Source organism: Podarcis pityusensis (assembly GCF_964106645.2).
Source record: "Podarcis pityusensis genome assembly, chromosome: 10".
Classification (NCBI taxonomy): domain Eukaryota; kingdom Metazoa; phylum Chordata; class Lepidosauria; order Squamata; family Lacertidae; genus Podarcis; species Podarcis pityusensis.
The window spans coordinates 62,122,462-62,138,569 of NC_138035.1; the positions used below are offsets into that span (position 1 = coordinate 62,122,462).

A 16,108-nucleotide genomic window follows, 5' to 3' on the forward strand; every position below is an offset into this window, starting at 1 on the left:
TTTGGTTTTACATAAACGTACAGTAGAGCTCTGCTCCACTGAAAACCTAGTCCCTGCATACTCCTGCTTTTTTAACACTCCCTATATAGAACAAAGCCCTGAATGGGATTGGCTGTGCAATTAACTGCATGTTCATACAAGCCTTGACTGCGCCAGATTAAAGTTAGGAAAGCAGTATTTTAATTTTGCATACAAACGGACAGATGATTTTGTCACTGAAGAACTCCTACCTGTTTTATAGCTTGCTGAAGTTTCTCCAGATTGATTTCTTTGGCTTCCTTTAGCAATGTCTTTTCATCCATTTTTAACATAGAAACTCTGTATTGGCACAGCTCAACCACGACCACGTCAGGCTGTACTTCTTGTATTGTCTGAAAAATACGGATTCAGTTGCATGCTTGCAGTACTGATGTTTTCCTGGGAGCAATCTCCCAAGCATATAGTAGCAGAGTCCCAGTCCACAAACTATTTTTTAAATAAAATTGTTTTTCATTTATGAGGAGAATATAAGGTTTCTCATCTAAAAAGAGAAAAACTCTCAGGAAAGAATGTGTTTATTTATTAATTACACATTTTTGTATTTTGCTGTTACCAGCTCAAGGACTTCAAAATATTTCAGGAAAAAGAAAGAATATTGCCAAACAGTAAAAACAAACAAATTCAAGAGATTTTTCAGTGCCCTCCTCCTGCCAAATTACCCATATCAGCTCTCTGCAGAGAAAACAGGAAACTGACCTCCTCGTTCCCCAAAATTTCTCCACCTCTGCATAAATTCTATCCAACTCCTGGCCTCTGCAGCTTTGTTTGAAACATGGATGATAAGATTATCTCCTCACAGGTTTATAATCAGGATGAATAATATGGGAGAAGACTACAGTATACATGATAGAACCTCTGCACAAATTGGTTCTATATAAAGTTATCCACGACCGCAGCTACATTCCCAACCCAAAATGTAATCCTTTTCCGTGTTACAAAAATAGTCAAGGTTTCAAAGGTGAACTTCCGGCCCCAAGAGGGGTGGGGGGAAAGCTTTTAAGGCCCCAATTATTTTCTTAAAAAAAGATTTACCTTCACTACATCTCTTTTGCTGCTATCACTGAAGTGAGCAGTGCCAACAACATATACTTTGGAGCCCTCCTCAGTGGAAAGTTCCGTCACGGTGCTTGGGAGGCTGGGCTTTTGCTTTCTTCTCTTCATCTTCATCTCCAAAAGTATTTTTAAAGCATCTGCATCAGCTGCATATAATTTGAATAAACAAATTCATGTTTAGTTTGCGTATTCATCTCCCACTTTGCCGCAATACCTATGAAAAGGATATGAATCGACCACAGTCGTACCTTGGGTTCTCCAACGAGATCCGTTCCAGAACCCTGTCTGACTTCCAAAAACATTTGAAAACCAAGGCGCGGCTTTTGATGGGCTGCAGGAGCTTCCCGTACTCAATTGGAAGCTGTGGAAGCAGCAGTCGGACGTTTGGCTTCCAAAAAAACGTTCGCAAACCGGAACGCTCACTTCCGGGTTTGCGGCATTCGGGAGCCAAAACGTCCGAGTCACAAGGCGTTTGAGAACCAAGGTACAACTGTATAATGTTTAAATGGAGCCAAAACATCTGAGTCACAAGGCGTTCGAGAACCAAGGTACGACTGTATGATGTTTAAATGGAGCCAAAACGTTCAAGTCACAAGGTGTTTGAGAACCAAAGTACGACTGTATAATGTTTAAATGGAGCCAAAATGTTCGAGTCACAAGGCATTTGAGAACCAAGGTACCAAGGTACGACTGTATAATGTTTAAATGGAGCCAAAACGTTCAAGTCACAAGGCGTTCGAGAACCAAAGTATGACTGTACAATGTTTAAATGGGGCCAGGTCAAAGTTTTGACCATAAACATTCTGGTGACAAATGGGAGGGTTTCAGGATAAGTGTGTGTGTGTGTGTGTGTTTGAAAAATATCCCCAAACCACCACCTTCCTTGCCCTTTTTGTGCCCTGCTCACTTCATGTTTGCAGCAATGTTCCCCCCTGCCTGGCCCCAATCCAGAGCTGGTGCCAATTAAAAACAAAAACAGAGCAGGAGCTTCTCATAGAAGCAATACCGTCACAGTGCTAATCAGATCTGGCTGCATGAAGTCGCCAAGCCATACCAGAGGGACTGCGAGGCTTGCTTCCTTGACTCTGAATAGGAGGGCATTGTCAAGATAATTCTCAGCCTGTTCTCCATGATCAAACTGGGGATGGTATAGGGGGTGGAGGTGAACTTTGCAGAGGCAATTTTTTCACAAAATACTTCCTGCTTTGGTGCCGACAGTTTATAATTCATGTGTTATACAGCATTAACCTTTGTTTTAGGAACAGTCTGTTTTCTTACAAGATCTCTACACAGGATAACATTAATGCTATTATAAATATGGCATTATACTTTTATTTTTGGGGGGGTAGGGGAATGTAAACTGCCTTCAGAGGACTGTACGGCCCTAAAAGGCAGAACACAAATGTCTGAAATAAATATATGGATCAACTGTAGCTGTTTTATCACATTAATTTATAACTGCCTTCCCTCCAAAGACCTATTTTGTCCTCACAACAACCCTGTGAAATAAGTTTAGCTCAGAAATGCTGGCTGGCCTCAAATCAGGCGGTTAGCATCCTTGGTACCTAAGTGCCCAGAATCAGCAACATCCCATCAAGAGAGTAATTCTCTTCCCAGCATACTGGGTTCTCCATAAGCAGCTTGATGATTCCATTGGTGCTGAAAATACTGCTTTACAGAACTCTGCTCAACTGTTTTAAGTACACCGTGAAATTCTGTATCGAAAGGCAGGGCAAAAATATTTCAGCTAGTCATCTAATTAAAACAGGGTCCAGACACATTGCTGGCGATAATACCCCAAAGATGTGGTGCCCACATTCCCCCACCTCCTCATTAACTTAAAGCACAATCCTATGCATGCTTTCTCCAAAGCAATTTCCAGGGTTCTCAATGGGGCTTATGCAGCTGGTGCTGTGGTCTAAACCACTGAGCCTCTTGGGCTTGCCAATCAGAAGGTTGGCGGTTTGAATCCCTGCAACGGGGTGAGCTCCCATTGCTCTGTCCCAGCTCCTGCCAACCTAGCAGTCCGAAAGCATGCCAGTGCAAGTAGATAAATAGGTACCACTGCGGCAAAAAGGTAAATGGCGTTTCCGTACGCTTTGGTTTCCGTCACAGTGTCCCATTGTGTCAGAAGTCATGCTGGCCACATGACCTGGAAAGCTGTCTGTGGACAAGCACCAGCTCCCTTGGCCTGAAAGCGAGATGAACGCTGCAACCCCATAGTCGCCTTTGACTGGACTTAACCGCCCAGGGGTCCTTTACCTTTTTTACTACCTAGAAAGTGTGTTTAGGATTTCAGGCTTAGACCTTGTGCCCATGCTAGTTAAGTTTTCCTATGTGCCTTAGGATCTCGCCCTCACATGCATTACAACAAGATGGCAGCCTGGACTGTACCACTGAAGGTTCATTTCTGAATGCCTCCCTGACAAGTAAAAACAAAAACATCAAGGGAAAAGGTCCCAGCTGTCCACTTTCCTGGTTGCCCCTGGTCCTCTAGAGACAAGCGCTCAAAACACGACTATCATCACTCCACATACTGGAATGGTGCAGTCCATTCTAAAGTGGTACAGTCCATTCTACCAAGCTCTGCCACTGCATAGGTAGACCAGACTTAACCCTCCCCCATCCCAAACTCTAGCCATTAACTGCTTTAAACCAAGGCAAGACGTGGGAGGCAAAATGGTTTTGCTATCCACAACTATTACATACAAATATTTGACGCAATGCCCGCAGCTTCTTTCGGCCCATCTCCTTGTGCCTCAGGTGAAGGTGCTGGTTCTGCAGCCATCTGTGTTGGATTAAGAAAAGGGGTGAATTGTGCGAGTGGAAAGAAGAGCTTGAATAAAGCATGTTCTGTGCAGGGATAAATCGACAATTCTAACAAATGCTAGAAGCTGATAAACTTAAAACACAGTCTGGGCTACAAGGCAAGTTTGTTTTGCATCTTGTAGCACAATTACTTCACTTTGTGGAGATCTGTGCTAGAATGATGTGGCTGTGATTTCAAGTCACTAACAGCTCAAAATACATCTGTAGGGTTTGTGTGAGGGCTCAGCAAAACAAGCACACTAGCTCTGCTATCTTGCTGGCATAAAATAAACCCATACTGCTTTCTCCATAGAAGACAATGGGTGAGTGCACACATTTGCTCATTGGGGTGTATTAGTGGTGTTAATAATAATAATAATAATAATAATAATAACAATAATAATTTTATTATTTATACCCCATCAGACTGGGTTTCCCAACAAAATATTAATACCATGATAAAACAGCAAACATTAGAAACTTCCCTAAACAGGGCTGCCTTCAGATACAAAGTAGTCATGAGACATGTTGGGTTTTTAAATAAAAATAAATAAATAAAATTCCCCATAATGCAACACACCCATAGATTCACAAATTACATAAGGCAGAAATGGGAGCCTGTGAACTTACAGATTTGAAAATAAGGGACCAGCAGCCTCGAAAATAAGAGATCAGCAGCCAAAATAAGGGATCAACAATTACTTTGATAAAATACATATTTTGTTGCATGCAAATGGCTTTAGATACCTATTAGGTCCATAAATTACCATATAGCATATATTCAACACAAAAAAACAGCAACAATTTGTTGTTGACAAAGGACAGCTGGCCATAGAAAGGGCCCTATTACCTTCAGTAGGTTATTTAAGGGATATCATCAATAAGGGACAGCAGCGGGACATGGCGCTGGGATAAGGGACTGTCCCGCCAAATAAGGGACGCTTGACGGCTATGCACTAGGGGTTATTTTATAGTGATATGAGAACCAGCGCCGTTTATCTATCTCCAAAAGAAGGACTGGCTCCCATCATCCCTGACCGTTGGCCATGCTGGCTGAGGCTGGTGGGAGCTGGAATTTAACATCTGCAGGGACATAGGTTTGCCCTTTCTACCCTGGATAAGGCAGAAGGCTGCAGAGCAACACAATACGTTAAACTTCTTATTGGGTTAGTTCCTGCTTACAAGTAATACATGCCACAGTAACTCATGCTTCTCTCTCTAAAGATCTCAGGGTGCTTTGGTTTTCTGCTTCCGCAGCTCAAGCACAGCAGCCTCTCAGAAATTTTGTTCAACCAAAATGCCCAGTGAAGCGTTTTCCGCTCTCCACACAGGATGTTGCTGTTCCCAAAATTTACCTCCTGCTGCTGTTCTCCCTCCATCGCGAGAATGTTCTCTAAATTCCACCAGCCAGATCAGACCTGCAAAACATTAAAAGAGGGGTAGAGAAGTTCAGGGGTAATAATCAGCAAGGTGCGAAGTATGCATTTAAAAAGATTTAACGATTGGCTAGTGTTTGGCAGTATAGATTTGCACAAATGTTGTTATTGAATACGCGACGTATCGATTGTCTCTGTTGCCAACCTGGCTATTTTTGATTCATTCAAAAAGGTGGAAAGATAAATATATACGGAAGCCTGACTAACCCAGCAAGCTTTCCGAAAGTTGTCAAGAGTTCAAAGTTGTTGGTTTTTAAAATAGATATAAAAGGCGCATCAGAACAACTTCTTTAAAGCCAAAACTTTCACCAGCAGACTGGGTGGTATGTAGGGCTGGGAGATATATCGATACATCATCCAAAACCGGTTTGAAGTCCATATTGTGATATCAGTTTCATAATTTTTTTAGAACATATTTTTATTAACCAATTTCAACATAACAATTTGTCAATCCTCATAATCAATTACATTATTCCCCCCTCAACCCTCCCTCTCCCTACACAAAGGACTTCCCTTAGTTCCCCTCCCTGATTGTTTTCTGCATGTTACAAAACTGTACAGTACATGTCCTTGCTTTATCTATCATATGTTCAACTAATAAATTTGTGAATGTTTATTCAAAACCTGCCAAAGAGTCCAGTTCATTTTGCTGTCTTTTTAGATAGTTTGTAAAAAGTTCCTATTCTTCCTTGAAGTCACAGGTGTCCTTTTCACACAGTTTATATGTTAATTTGGCCAGTTCTGCTTAACTCATCAATTTTTCTTGCCACTGCTCTTTCGTTGGGATTTCCTCATTCTTCCATCCTTGTGCTATCAAGATTCTAGCCACCGTTGTAGCATACATAAAGAAGTTCTTTATTTTTCATGGCAGGTCTTGTCCTATAATCCCTAACAAAAATGCTTCTAGGTTTTTTTACAAATGTCAATTTAAACATTTTTTTCAATTCATTATATCAGTTTCATAATTTTTAACCTTGCAATATATTGCAAACATGGTGGGTGGGTGGGTGTGTTATGCAAAAACCATGAAGCTAGCCAATGCCTCTATATAGCTCCATTCTTATTTCAGGTATCGTGATATATCAGTATATCACAATGCTTAGCTGGTGGTATATCACGATGTTGAAAACTAGCTATCACCCAGCCTTAATGGTAAGCTTGTGGCACATGTGTCATTCCTAGAATGTGTAGTATTCTTGGATTGGAGCAAGAAGAGTTATATTACTACCTGTCTTGTCTATGCAGTTCTACTCCTAGTTCTCTGACATAGTAGGCAGCAGGCAAAAGTTCGTCCAAGTACTGCACATGTACTTTAGCTTACAGTACAACGGCACACCCATTTTTAACCCCTTCTTTTTGCACACACACTCGCTCATCAGGGGTGAGCTGTAACAGTCACTCAAAGCACCTCGTATGAGCACCTTGTGGCAATCTGTGACCAGCAGTTAAGCCCAGGGTGATTTGAAGTCTTTGCATTACTAGAGAACTTTGAACAAGCACAAAACCCGCTTGCAGCCAACGTCGCAAAGTTGTCTTTGCGCAAAAAGAGCAACTCATTGAACTGCCATGTGGTAGGGCCCTCACAGGCAAATTTTTCAAAAGCAAGGTTATCCAAATTTTGGTTTCCCGTTACCACTGAATATCCTGAGCTTGCCAACGAAGCCGTATCTGTGTTGCGATCATTTGGGCAGTGCGTAACTTTGCAAGACAGGTTTTTCAGCAGTGACTGCTATGAAGGTGAAACAGAAAAGCAGGCTATGTTATCAATAACGAGACTACGTTTGACATACCCTGCAATACGTAAGCTCAGCCATCCCATGGATATGTGCCATAATGGCCTTTAACATGAAAAGAAAAATACTCGTGGGTTTGTTATAACTTACATGGCTTGTGCAACCATACACTTTAGGGCTGGGCGATGTTGGGCTTTCAACATGGCGGTGTTTCGTCAGCCAAACATTGTCGCTTGGCAATAAGCTGAGATGTTGAAAAAAGCTGCACTGGCCCTAGCCAGGTGAAACTGCTGAAGGCAGTTGAGGTGCCTTCACCATAGTGCCTCTTGGGCTGCGGCCAATACAGCTGGTCCCAGCCTGTTGCTCAGTTGGAGGGCGGAAAGGCTCCTGTCCCCAGCTGAGTGAGCCCTGAGGCCCCTGCCGCTTGTGTGCAACCAGCAGGGGCCTCAGGGCTTCTTGGCCAGGCTGCCTCTGCCTTCGGGGTGGGCGATCTACCTTGTCCGCTTGGCCCCCACTCCCCAAAGATGGACCAAGCGGCAATAGCCAAGCGCACAGAACCTGTCAGGCTCTGTGTGTTTGACTGCCTTCACCTGTGCAGGTCTCTTTCCTCGTTCACCCCAGGAGGAAGGACGCAGCCCACCCTCCCAAGCGAAGTCTGCAAGGCGTGGGGTGCAAAGATCACCCCATCCACACCTTGTGGAGAGGGGCTGCTGGAGAGCGCTGGGCCAGCAGCAGCATCAAAGAGTCCCTACACCACTTGCCTGCCTTCCACTGGGAGGAAAGGCATAAGATACCCTCCCAGAGGAAGGCAGCTGGACAGTAGCCATGCAAGGCCGCAGCCCTGATCCCACTCCTACTCTCGTGCAAGCAGGAGTGGGGTTGGGGCTCTCTCAGCTGGGAAGGGCAGGCTTGGCACTCCTCTCAGTCAGTTCTGGGTTCCCCCTCCAGAGGAGATTTGGGGAAGTGGGAGGGCAGAAGAGGGAAATCTGTCTGCACTGGTCCCAAACTGCACTAGTTGAATGCCACCCTCTGAATAACTTGTATAACTAACATTAATATTTCAATGAATTCCGCATAAACCAGGGCATTACATACATCTCTGCTTAGGATGCCTCAGATAATGGTTATAAAACAGCCAAACATGCAGTTCAAATGCATGAAACCAACAGCTGCTGAAGACCTGGTCCAAGTCTACCCGGGAACAGCTGTGGGCAGGATCCGTGCACTGCAGGCAGCTGGATTAGGAGACCCTTGAAGTCCCTTGCAACTCTACGATTCTAACCTAAGGTCCAAAATTTATGTGACAACAAATCAATGGGTCACCACACCAGGTAAATGCGGACTTGTTCATCATCATACCAAAAAGGTTGGGAACCGCTGTCCTAAAAATCACTAATTCTGTTCCCCATGTTCACAATGGCTCATTTTTAATGCTACTTACTTTTGGGAGTGATGTGTGAGGGGATATGTCTTCTAAGAAGGCAACACTTTACCCTAATTATAGAAGTTAAGACTTGTACACAAGGAAGATACAGTGGTGCCCCGCAAGACGAATGCCTCGCAAGACGGAAAACCCGCTAGATGAAAGGGTTTTCTGTTTTGGAGGTGCTTCGCAAAACGAATTTCCTATGGGCTTGCTTCGCAAGACGAAAATGTCTTGCGAGTTCCTGCGGGGGTTTTTTCCTCTCCCCCCCTTTTTCCCAAGCCGCTAAGCCGCTTATCAGCTTATCTGCTAAGCCACTAAGCCGCTTAACAGCTGATCCGCTAAGCCGCTAATAGCGCTAATCCGCTAAACCGCTAATGGGCTTGCTTCGCAAGACGAAAAAACCGCAAGACGAAGAGACTCGCGGAACGGATTCTTTTCGTCTTGCGAGGCACCACTGTACTTTGCTTTGTCAACTACATCTAGTGCCCATAATTTTAATGGATTTTTCAGCCGTGGCAAAGGCAGAAAATCGAAGTTTTGGTTCAGTTTTCCTGAACGGCAGGGATATTCTCAGAAGCTTTCAGTAGTCAGCACTTACGACTACTACTCCCATGCAGAAGGATGCTATCTTAAGTGCAAACAATGGAAAGGAAAACTGTGTATTTAATGCAATGTGTAGTTTGGTCCTTGGTCTTATGGCTTTGCATAGCAGCACCTGCTGCACCAGTCTCTTGCAGACGCACACATCAGGATCATCTAGATCTAGACAGATAATGAAGATAAGAACTGCCGCAATGAGCTACATCAGAGGGGTATCTGGCCAAGGGGGTGGTGAGTACTGGGTGAATCAGAGGAAGCTTCTCGGAAGCAGAACAACTGCAGCTTCGCCCTTCCTTTGCTGGAAATGGACCAAACAAGATTAGGAATTGCACTGAAACATCACACCATGTTGATGGGAATGATGGAGCCACATTCAATGAGCTTCATGGCTAAGTGCGGATTCGAACCCAGCTCTTCGAGGTCCTAGCCCAACCCTCTAACCATTACGCCACACTGGTTCGCTTGTAGAGGGGATAAAAGGTGAGGAAGGGTAGGCAATTTCTGGCCGCAGCACTTTGCAGGAGGACAGTAAAAAAAAACAACACACACACACACACACACAGCAAATGAAAGCAACGAAATCATTATACAGGTACAGTGGTACCTCAGGTTAAGTACTTAATTCGTTTCGGAGGTCCGTACTTAACCTGAAACTGTTCTTAACCTGAAGCACCACTTTAGCTAATGGGGCCTCCTGCTGCTGCCGCACCGCCGGAGCACGATTTTTGTTCTCATCCTGAAGCAAAGTTCTTAACCTGAAGCACTATCTGGGTTAGCGGAGTCTGTAACCTGAAGCGTATGTAACCTGAAGCGTATGTAACCTGAAGCACCACTGTTTATAGTTGTTCTGAAATAAATTACTGTATTTTTTGCTCTATAAGATGCACCAGACCACAAGACGCACCTAGTTTTCGGAGGAGGAAAACAAGAAAAAAATATTCTGAATCTCAGAAGCCAGAACAGCAAGAGGGATTGCTGCGCAGTGAAAGCAGCAATCCCTCTTGCTGTTCTGGCTTCTGGGATAGCTGCGCAGTCTGCATTTGCCCCATAAGACGCACACACACTTCCCCTTACTTTTTAGGAGGGAAAAAGTGAGTCTTATAGAGCAATAAATACGGTATGTCCTTCGTGCAGTTCCATGCCTAATATTTTGTAGGCAACACTTCTTTACAGACCATGTGCTTTGGGTTCTCCTTACGCCCTATTCTGAAGTTAAAGTGACGTGTGTGTATCCACAGCAGTAAGGAGAGGAGGAATGGCTGCTGGGAGGAGAGCAAAGAGAAGAAACGCCATGGTGCATCTGGCAAAGCAAAACCAGACGCCTCTTCTGCCCCAGCTGCAACAAAACTTGTCTCTTCCATATCAATCTCTACAGCCACAGCAAGCGCTGTAACTCTCCAGCTGTTTGTCCCCGAAGCAGCGCTCTTCCATGAGATTATAGAATTATAGAACTGGAAGGGATCATCTAGTCTAACACCTTGCAATGCACGAATATGCAGCTGTTTCTTATAGGGATCGAACCTTGGTGCAACCAGCACATTGTTGTAACCAACTGGAGATGGGATGGATGCCAACAACTGATGTGTGAGATCAACACACACTCTGCCTCTGCATGAATATCTGCAAGACAGCTGCCTTTGTATGTACAGTTGTACAAACACCTTTGCACACTAAACCTATGGACACTAGGAGTGCTAGACAACATGCACAACACCAGGGAGACTTGAAGTTTGTATTGCCTGCTTTCCATTCACACACTGATCTTGGTCTTACACCTGAGTATAACTTCAGAAAAGGGATCCACTCTCTCTTACCACTATTAAAACCCATGGCAGACTGTGCTACATTTAGGTTTCAATGACATTCAACATCAACTGGTTGAATATAACAGATAAAAGAAATCTCTACAGCAAACAAATTTTTAAATCTGCCTTGCCACCCAACCCTGAAACTTGATTTTTTTGCTCTTATACAAAAATTGCAACCCTGGGATCGACCAGGCTAGGGCAACTGATTACACATTTGTCTTGCTGTTTTCTGAGAAATACCAGTGTATGCTCTCTTTTATCTTAATACAGAACCTATTGGATAGATAATAGTAAAAGTACTTTTCCAACTTTGTTGAGAATGAATATTCGGTTCCTAAATAATTTTTTTCCCTTACGCATTAAATCAACCAGAGCAAGAAATGAGATTTCATCGTCAGACCAGTCACACTGGTTTTGAACCAATGGAAGTTCTTCAAAATACTTGACGTTCACTAATGCAAGCCAAGACATAATTAAGACAGTGGAACGATCATCCTGATGAGGTCGTCTCCCATCAAACCAGCTTGTCTTCCCAGCTCAAGATTATCATTTTATGTGCTTTCCAGTCCTTGTGAAACCTGCTAAAGTAGACCAAGGTCATATTTAAGGGGAGGAGAAGCAAAAGCTACTTAAGGATAAAATACATGCCACTAATCCACCACGCAGGGGGGGAGGATTGGAAGGCCCAGTCCAGAACAGTTCCACCACAGCTGTCTGATGGTACCACCACTCTGCTGGTGCAAAGCTCCCCCGTTCTACCCACCAAAAGTGCAGGGGAGTGGAAATATTGCTGGCAGGAACTTGGAAGCCCTGAAATGGAACATGGTGTACTGTCATTATTTGATGGCGTAAGGCCTGAGCACTATAGCAGTTGAAGGAACAAGCAATGGGGCTAGGGATGTGGATATACCAATCCTTCATGCCCTGCCAGGCTTTGAATTGCTCTGCTAATTTGTAGCGCACACATCAGATAAACATCTGGCGTTCTGCATGATGGTGCAAGGAGAATATTGGCATTTATCTCATCTTGAGGACATTGGAGTACAGTGTGTGCTAGAAGCAGATAAAGGTGTGTTTCCTCATGCATCTGCCTTGAGTATTATAGAGTACAGTCATACCTCGGGTTGAAGTAGCTTCAGGTTAAGCATTTTCAGGTTGCGCTCCGCGGCGACCCGGAAGTAACTGAGTGCGTTACTTCCGGGTTTCGCCGCTCGCACATATGCTCAAAATGACATCACACATATGCGCGGAAGTGGCAAAACGCGCCCCGCGCAGTCGCGTGTTACGTTCTACTCAGGATGCAAACGGGGCCCCCCGGGACGGATTCCGTTCACATCCAGAGGTACCACTGTACATGTACTTTACCTGCTCATATGCAACATGTTAGTTAAAAGGCCCGGATAATTCACTGCAGTATATCATGAGTGACCTCCATGTGGCCTGCATGTCACACAGAGCCTAATACCACTTCCTGGAAGGTTAGGAAAATGAACAAAATAGAATTTACACTTTTCACAACCCTTAAGAATTTTAAACATTCGCTTTAGATGCCTTTCACCCAATAACTTTATGTTGGCTCCTTGGAACTTGAGGCATTGAGTATTCTCCGGGGGGTGGAACAGCTGGGCGTGTTTCAACACAACAGCTTGCCAGGTCTCAGCTGGCAGACTAACCCAACTGACTATTCAGAAGCTACATATGTTGGGAGGCTGAATTTTTGCAAGCTCAACCGTCTCCTAAACTGGGCTGACCTGCACCTTGCCTTTGGGTGAGGCGATAAAGAGCGGCTTCTAGAACAGGGTTCCCCCAAATTTGGACTACAGTTCCCATCATCCCTGACCACTAGCTAGGGATGATGGGAGTTGTAGTCTAAAAACAGCTGGAGACCCAAGTTTGTGAAACCCTCTTCTAGACTATTTAGCACACCAAAGCTGACATCTAGGTCAGTTTCACTACAGTTGGCATGGTCACCTGAAAGCACCCTGAAGCCTTTGCCAACCCGGCACTCTCCAAATGTTTTGGACTACAACTCCCATCAGCCCCAGTCAGTTGTAGTCCACACTAAACGATCAAGTTCTTACAAATGTGGGGTGGGTATTATGTGGCACGTGCAGTAGCGCAAGTTCTGCAAATCTTAAAGAGACTGGCATGCGTAGGGTAAGGCAAACTTGTAGGTAAACTGGTCCCAAATTGTTAAGGCCTTATATACTGACAATAACACCTTGAACTTGGCCCAGGAAGAAATTCGCAACCAGTGCAAACTCTGACCACATGTGTTAAATGCTGACTCCCTCCTATCAGCAATTGCGCAGCAGCATTCTGCAATAACTGCAGCTTCCGCATCAAGCGCGAGGGATGCCCCATGCAGAGTGCATTGCAGTAATCCAGCCCTGAAGCAACCAATGCATGTGCTACTGTTGAACCAGTCACAGTTGGTCAAAGGCACTTCTAGCCACTGAGGCTACCTGAGCCTCCAGTGACAGAAGCAACCCCCCTCCCAAACTGCAAACTTGTTCCTTCAGGGGGAGTGCAACCCCATCCAGGGTAGGCAAAGGACCAATTTCTCAGACACAGCAGCTACTCACCCACAGTGCCTCCTTCTTGCCAGGACTGTAGCTCAGCTTGTTTTTCTCCTCCATTTTCCCCCTGCGTCCAGGCAATGGCCCAGCGATTGTACAGCCTCTCCCGATTCAGATGTTATGGAGAAATCAAGCTGAGTGTCATCAGTATACTGACAGCACCTCGCCCTCAAACTCCTAATGACGGTTTCATGTAGATATTAAATAGTACTGAAGATAAAGCACTACTCTCTGGACTCGGTCCTGAAGGTAGGATTGGAACCACTATAATACAATGCCCTCAGCTGGTCCAGGAGGATGCCATGGTCAATGGTACCAAACGCCGCCGAGAGGTCAAGAAGCAGGAGCAAGGTTGCACTCCTTCTGTCCTGCTCTCATCCATCAGGGTGACCAAGGGTGACTCAGTTCCATGGACAGGCCTGAACCCTGGAATGGATCTAAATAATCTGTGACCTCCAAGAACACCTGTAGCTGCCCCACCACGGTCCTCTCCACTGCCTTCCCCAAACGGGGTATTGATAACTGGCCAATAGTTGTCCCGATTCAAAGGGTCCAGAGCTGGTTTCTTTAGAAGTGGTTGTACCACTGCCTCTTTCAAAGTAGCAGGGACCACCCCCTCACACAGTGAAGTGTTAGCCAAACTCTGTACCCAACCATATGGTAACAACTTTTGCTGACTGCAAGGTATAAGCAAGCTTTTAGGCATTACACAGTACAACTAAGTCAAAACTTAAGAACACATGGAATTGCCTTCAATCCAACATAGGCTTCCCCAACCTGGTGCCCTCCAGATGTTTTGGACTTCCATCACCCCTGACCATTGGTCATGCTGGCTGGGGCTGGTAGGAGTTGGGGTTCAAAACATGTCAGGAAGACTGATCCAGTGAGCCATTTTGAGTTTTGCTTAAATTTCTGCAACAATTCTGAGTTACCTTACTGCTAAGATAATACAGTGGTAGCTTGGTTTAAGAACAGCTTAGTTTATGAACAACTTGGATTAAGAACGCTGCAAACCCGGAAGTAGGTGTTTTGGTTTGTGAACTTTGCCTTGGAAGCAGAACATGTTCCGCTTCCTGTTGAGTGTAAATTAAGTCCCCCGCTGCTATGGGAAAGCGCGCCTTGGTTTAAGAACGCTTTGGTTTAAGAACGGACTTCCGGAACAGATTAAGTTTGTGAACCAAGGTACCACTGTACTACTATCGTAAATGCCTCAATGTTTGCTCTTACAAAAAACCCACCAAGAGATCGCACAAAATTTCCTCATTCTATTCCTCCAATAAACCAGGTAGTTTTAGATGAGTCAAGGCTGTATCATGACAATGGCGGGGCTACTCCACAATTCCAGTATAAATTTATTTCCGAGACAAGCTGTCCACACTGCCTGTATGAGGCCAGATGTTCTCTGTAACACAACATTGGTTATGACACGAAGGGAAATTGACGTTTTCAATCCAAGTGGCTGAAACAATCTCTCCGGTTTTTGTTCAAAATCAACTGCATTTGCAAGGCAGCGTCATCACCAAGTAACACACGTGGCCGAGAAATATGCTTTGCTCACTAGAAGAATAGTTAGTACAGGACGACCTGCGATCTAATCAAACCATGCACATTGTTCTAAAATAAAAGTCCAGAAACACTGTGTCCCCAGTTAATTAAGTTCCTCGGGCATGACAAACCACCCTCCTAAGTCCCTGGAAAAATAATTTAAAAATAAAATAAAAAAATCGGAGGTGGCAGAGGAAGGGAAGTGGTGGTTGAAGACACATATCCATCGGATGAGGCCGCATTTTCTCTGCTCTCGCCACAAGTATGACACATACTTTTCAAAGCAGCATTGTTACAGCTTCTGCCTTCGCTCGCACCAAAAAGCAGGCCCACCCAGGAAAGTTTGCGCGCTTTCCAAGCCAGCGAAAACTTAAACCTTTGGGGCGAATCTGCAACCTTTCAAAACAGCCTCACGAGGCAACACTTGCTAAGCTGGGGGTGGGGTGGGGCAAAAGAAAAAAAAAGTTTAAAAAACGGACAGCATTTCCAACTCCCACCCCAAAATGAAAAATGCAAACACACACACAAAATCCCATTTGCTAGGAAACTCCCAAGAAGTAGGAGTTCCTCTTGCAAACTCCTACCCTTCCCCTCTTGATTCCTGGCCATTTTGAAGAAGGGAAAGGGAGGAAAAGAGAAGGAATGTTGTTGCTGTTGCTGTCGCTGCTGTTGTTGTCGCCTGACCCCCCCTCGCAGCAGGACTTGTGTCGCGGTGGCACAGCGACAATGAGGCGCGCGCTCCTGGGCGCGCAAGGCGCGGCGAGGCAGCCGGGTCTCCTTCCCTGCGCGCGCCCACCCAGCGCAGGAAACGCCAAAGCTCTCTCTCCCTCCTCACCCCACACTTCGCCCCCCAGACTTACTTGGCAAGCCGAGCCCCCCCCCTCTCCGTGCAGGGTACTTTCGGTGGGGGGGGGGAAAGAAGCTACCAGCCCGAGCTTGGCGTCGGCGGCGGCGCTTGGAGAGCACCCCAACTCGCTCCAAGGAGACCCGAAAGGGAGGCGAGCCCTCCAGGTACTCGCGGCCACATTAGCCTGACAACATGTTGGTATTAGTCATTCATAGAGGGAGGGGAGGAAGGCGG

General features: G+C 45.2%; 1 protein-coding gene across 2 annotated transcripts in view; it reads right to left on the reverse strand.

Annotated features, from left to right (window-relative positions):
* TRABD (TraB domain containing) overlaps window positions 1-16,108 on the reverse strand; it is a 33,066-nt gene extending 16,958 nt beyond the window's left edge. The window contains exons 1-5 of one of the 2 annotated variants that reach the window (XM_081023792.1): window positions 15,888-16,107; window positions 5,256-5,318; window positions 3,802-3,880; window positions 1,072-1,238; window positions 231-371 (exon numbers count right to left, since the gene is read on the reverse strand). In XM_081023792.1, the coding sequence (XP_080879918.1) occupies window positions 231-371; window positions 1,072-1,238; window positions 3,802-3,880; window positions 5,256-5,279 (411 nt within the window). In that variant the 5' untranslated portion in view covers window positions 5,280-5,318; window positions 15,888-16,107. Of the gene's footprint in view, window positions 1-230; window positions 372-1,071; window positions 1,239-3,801; window positions 3,881-5,255; window positions 5,319-15,887 lie in introns of both variants that reach the window. The other variant, XM_081023793.1, reaches the window with a different exon arrangement.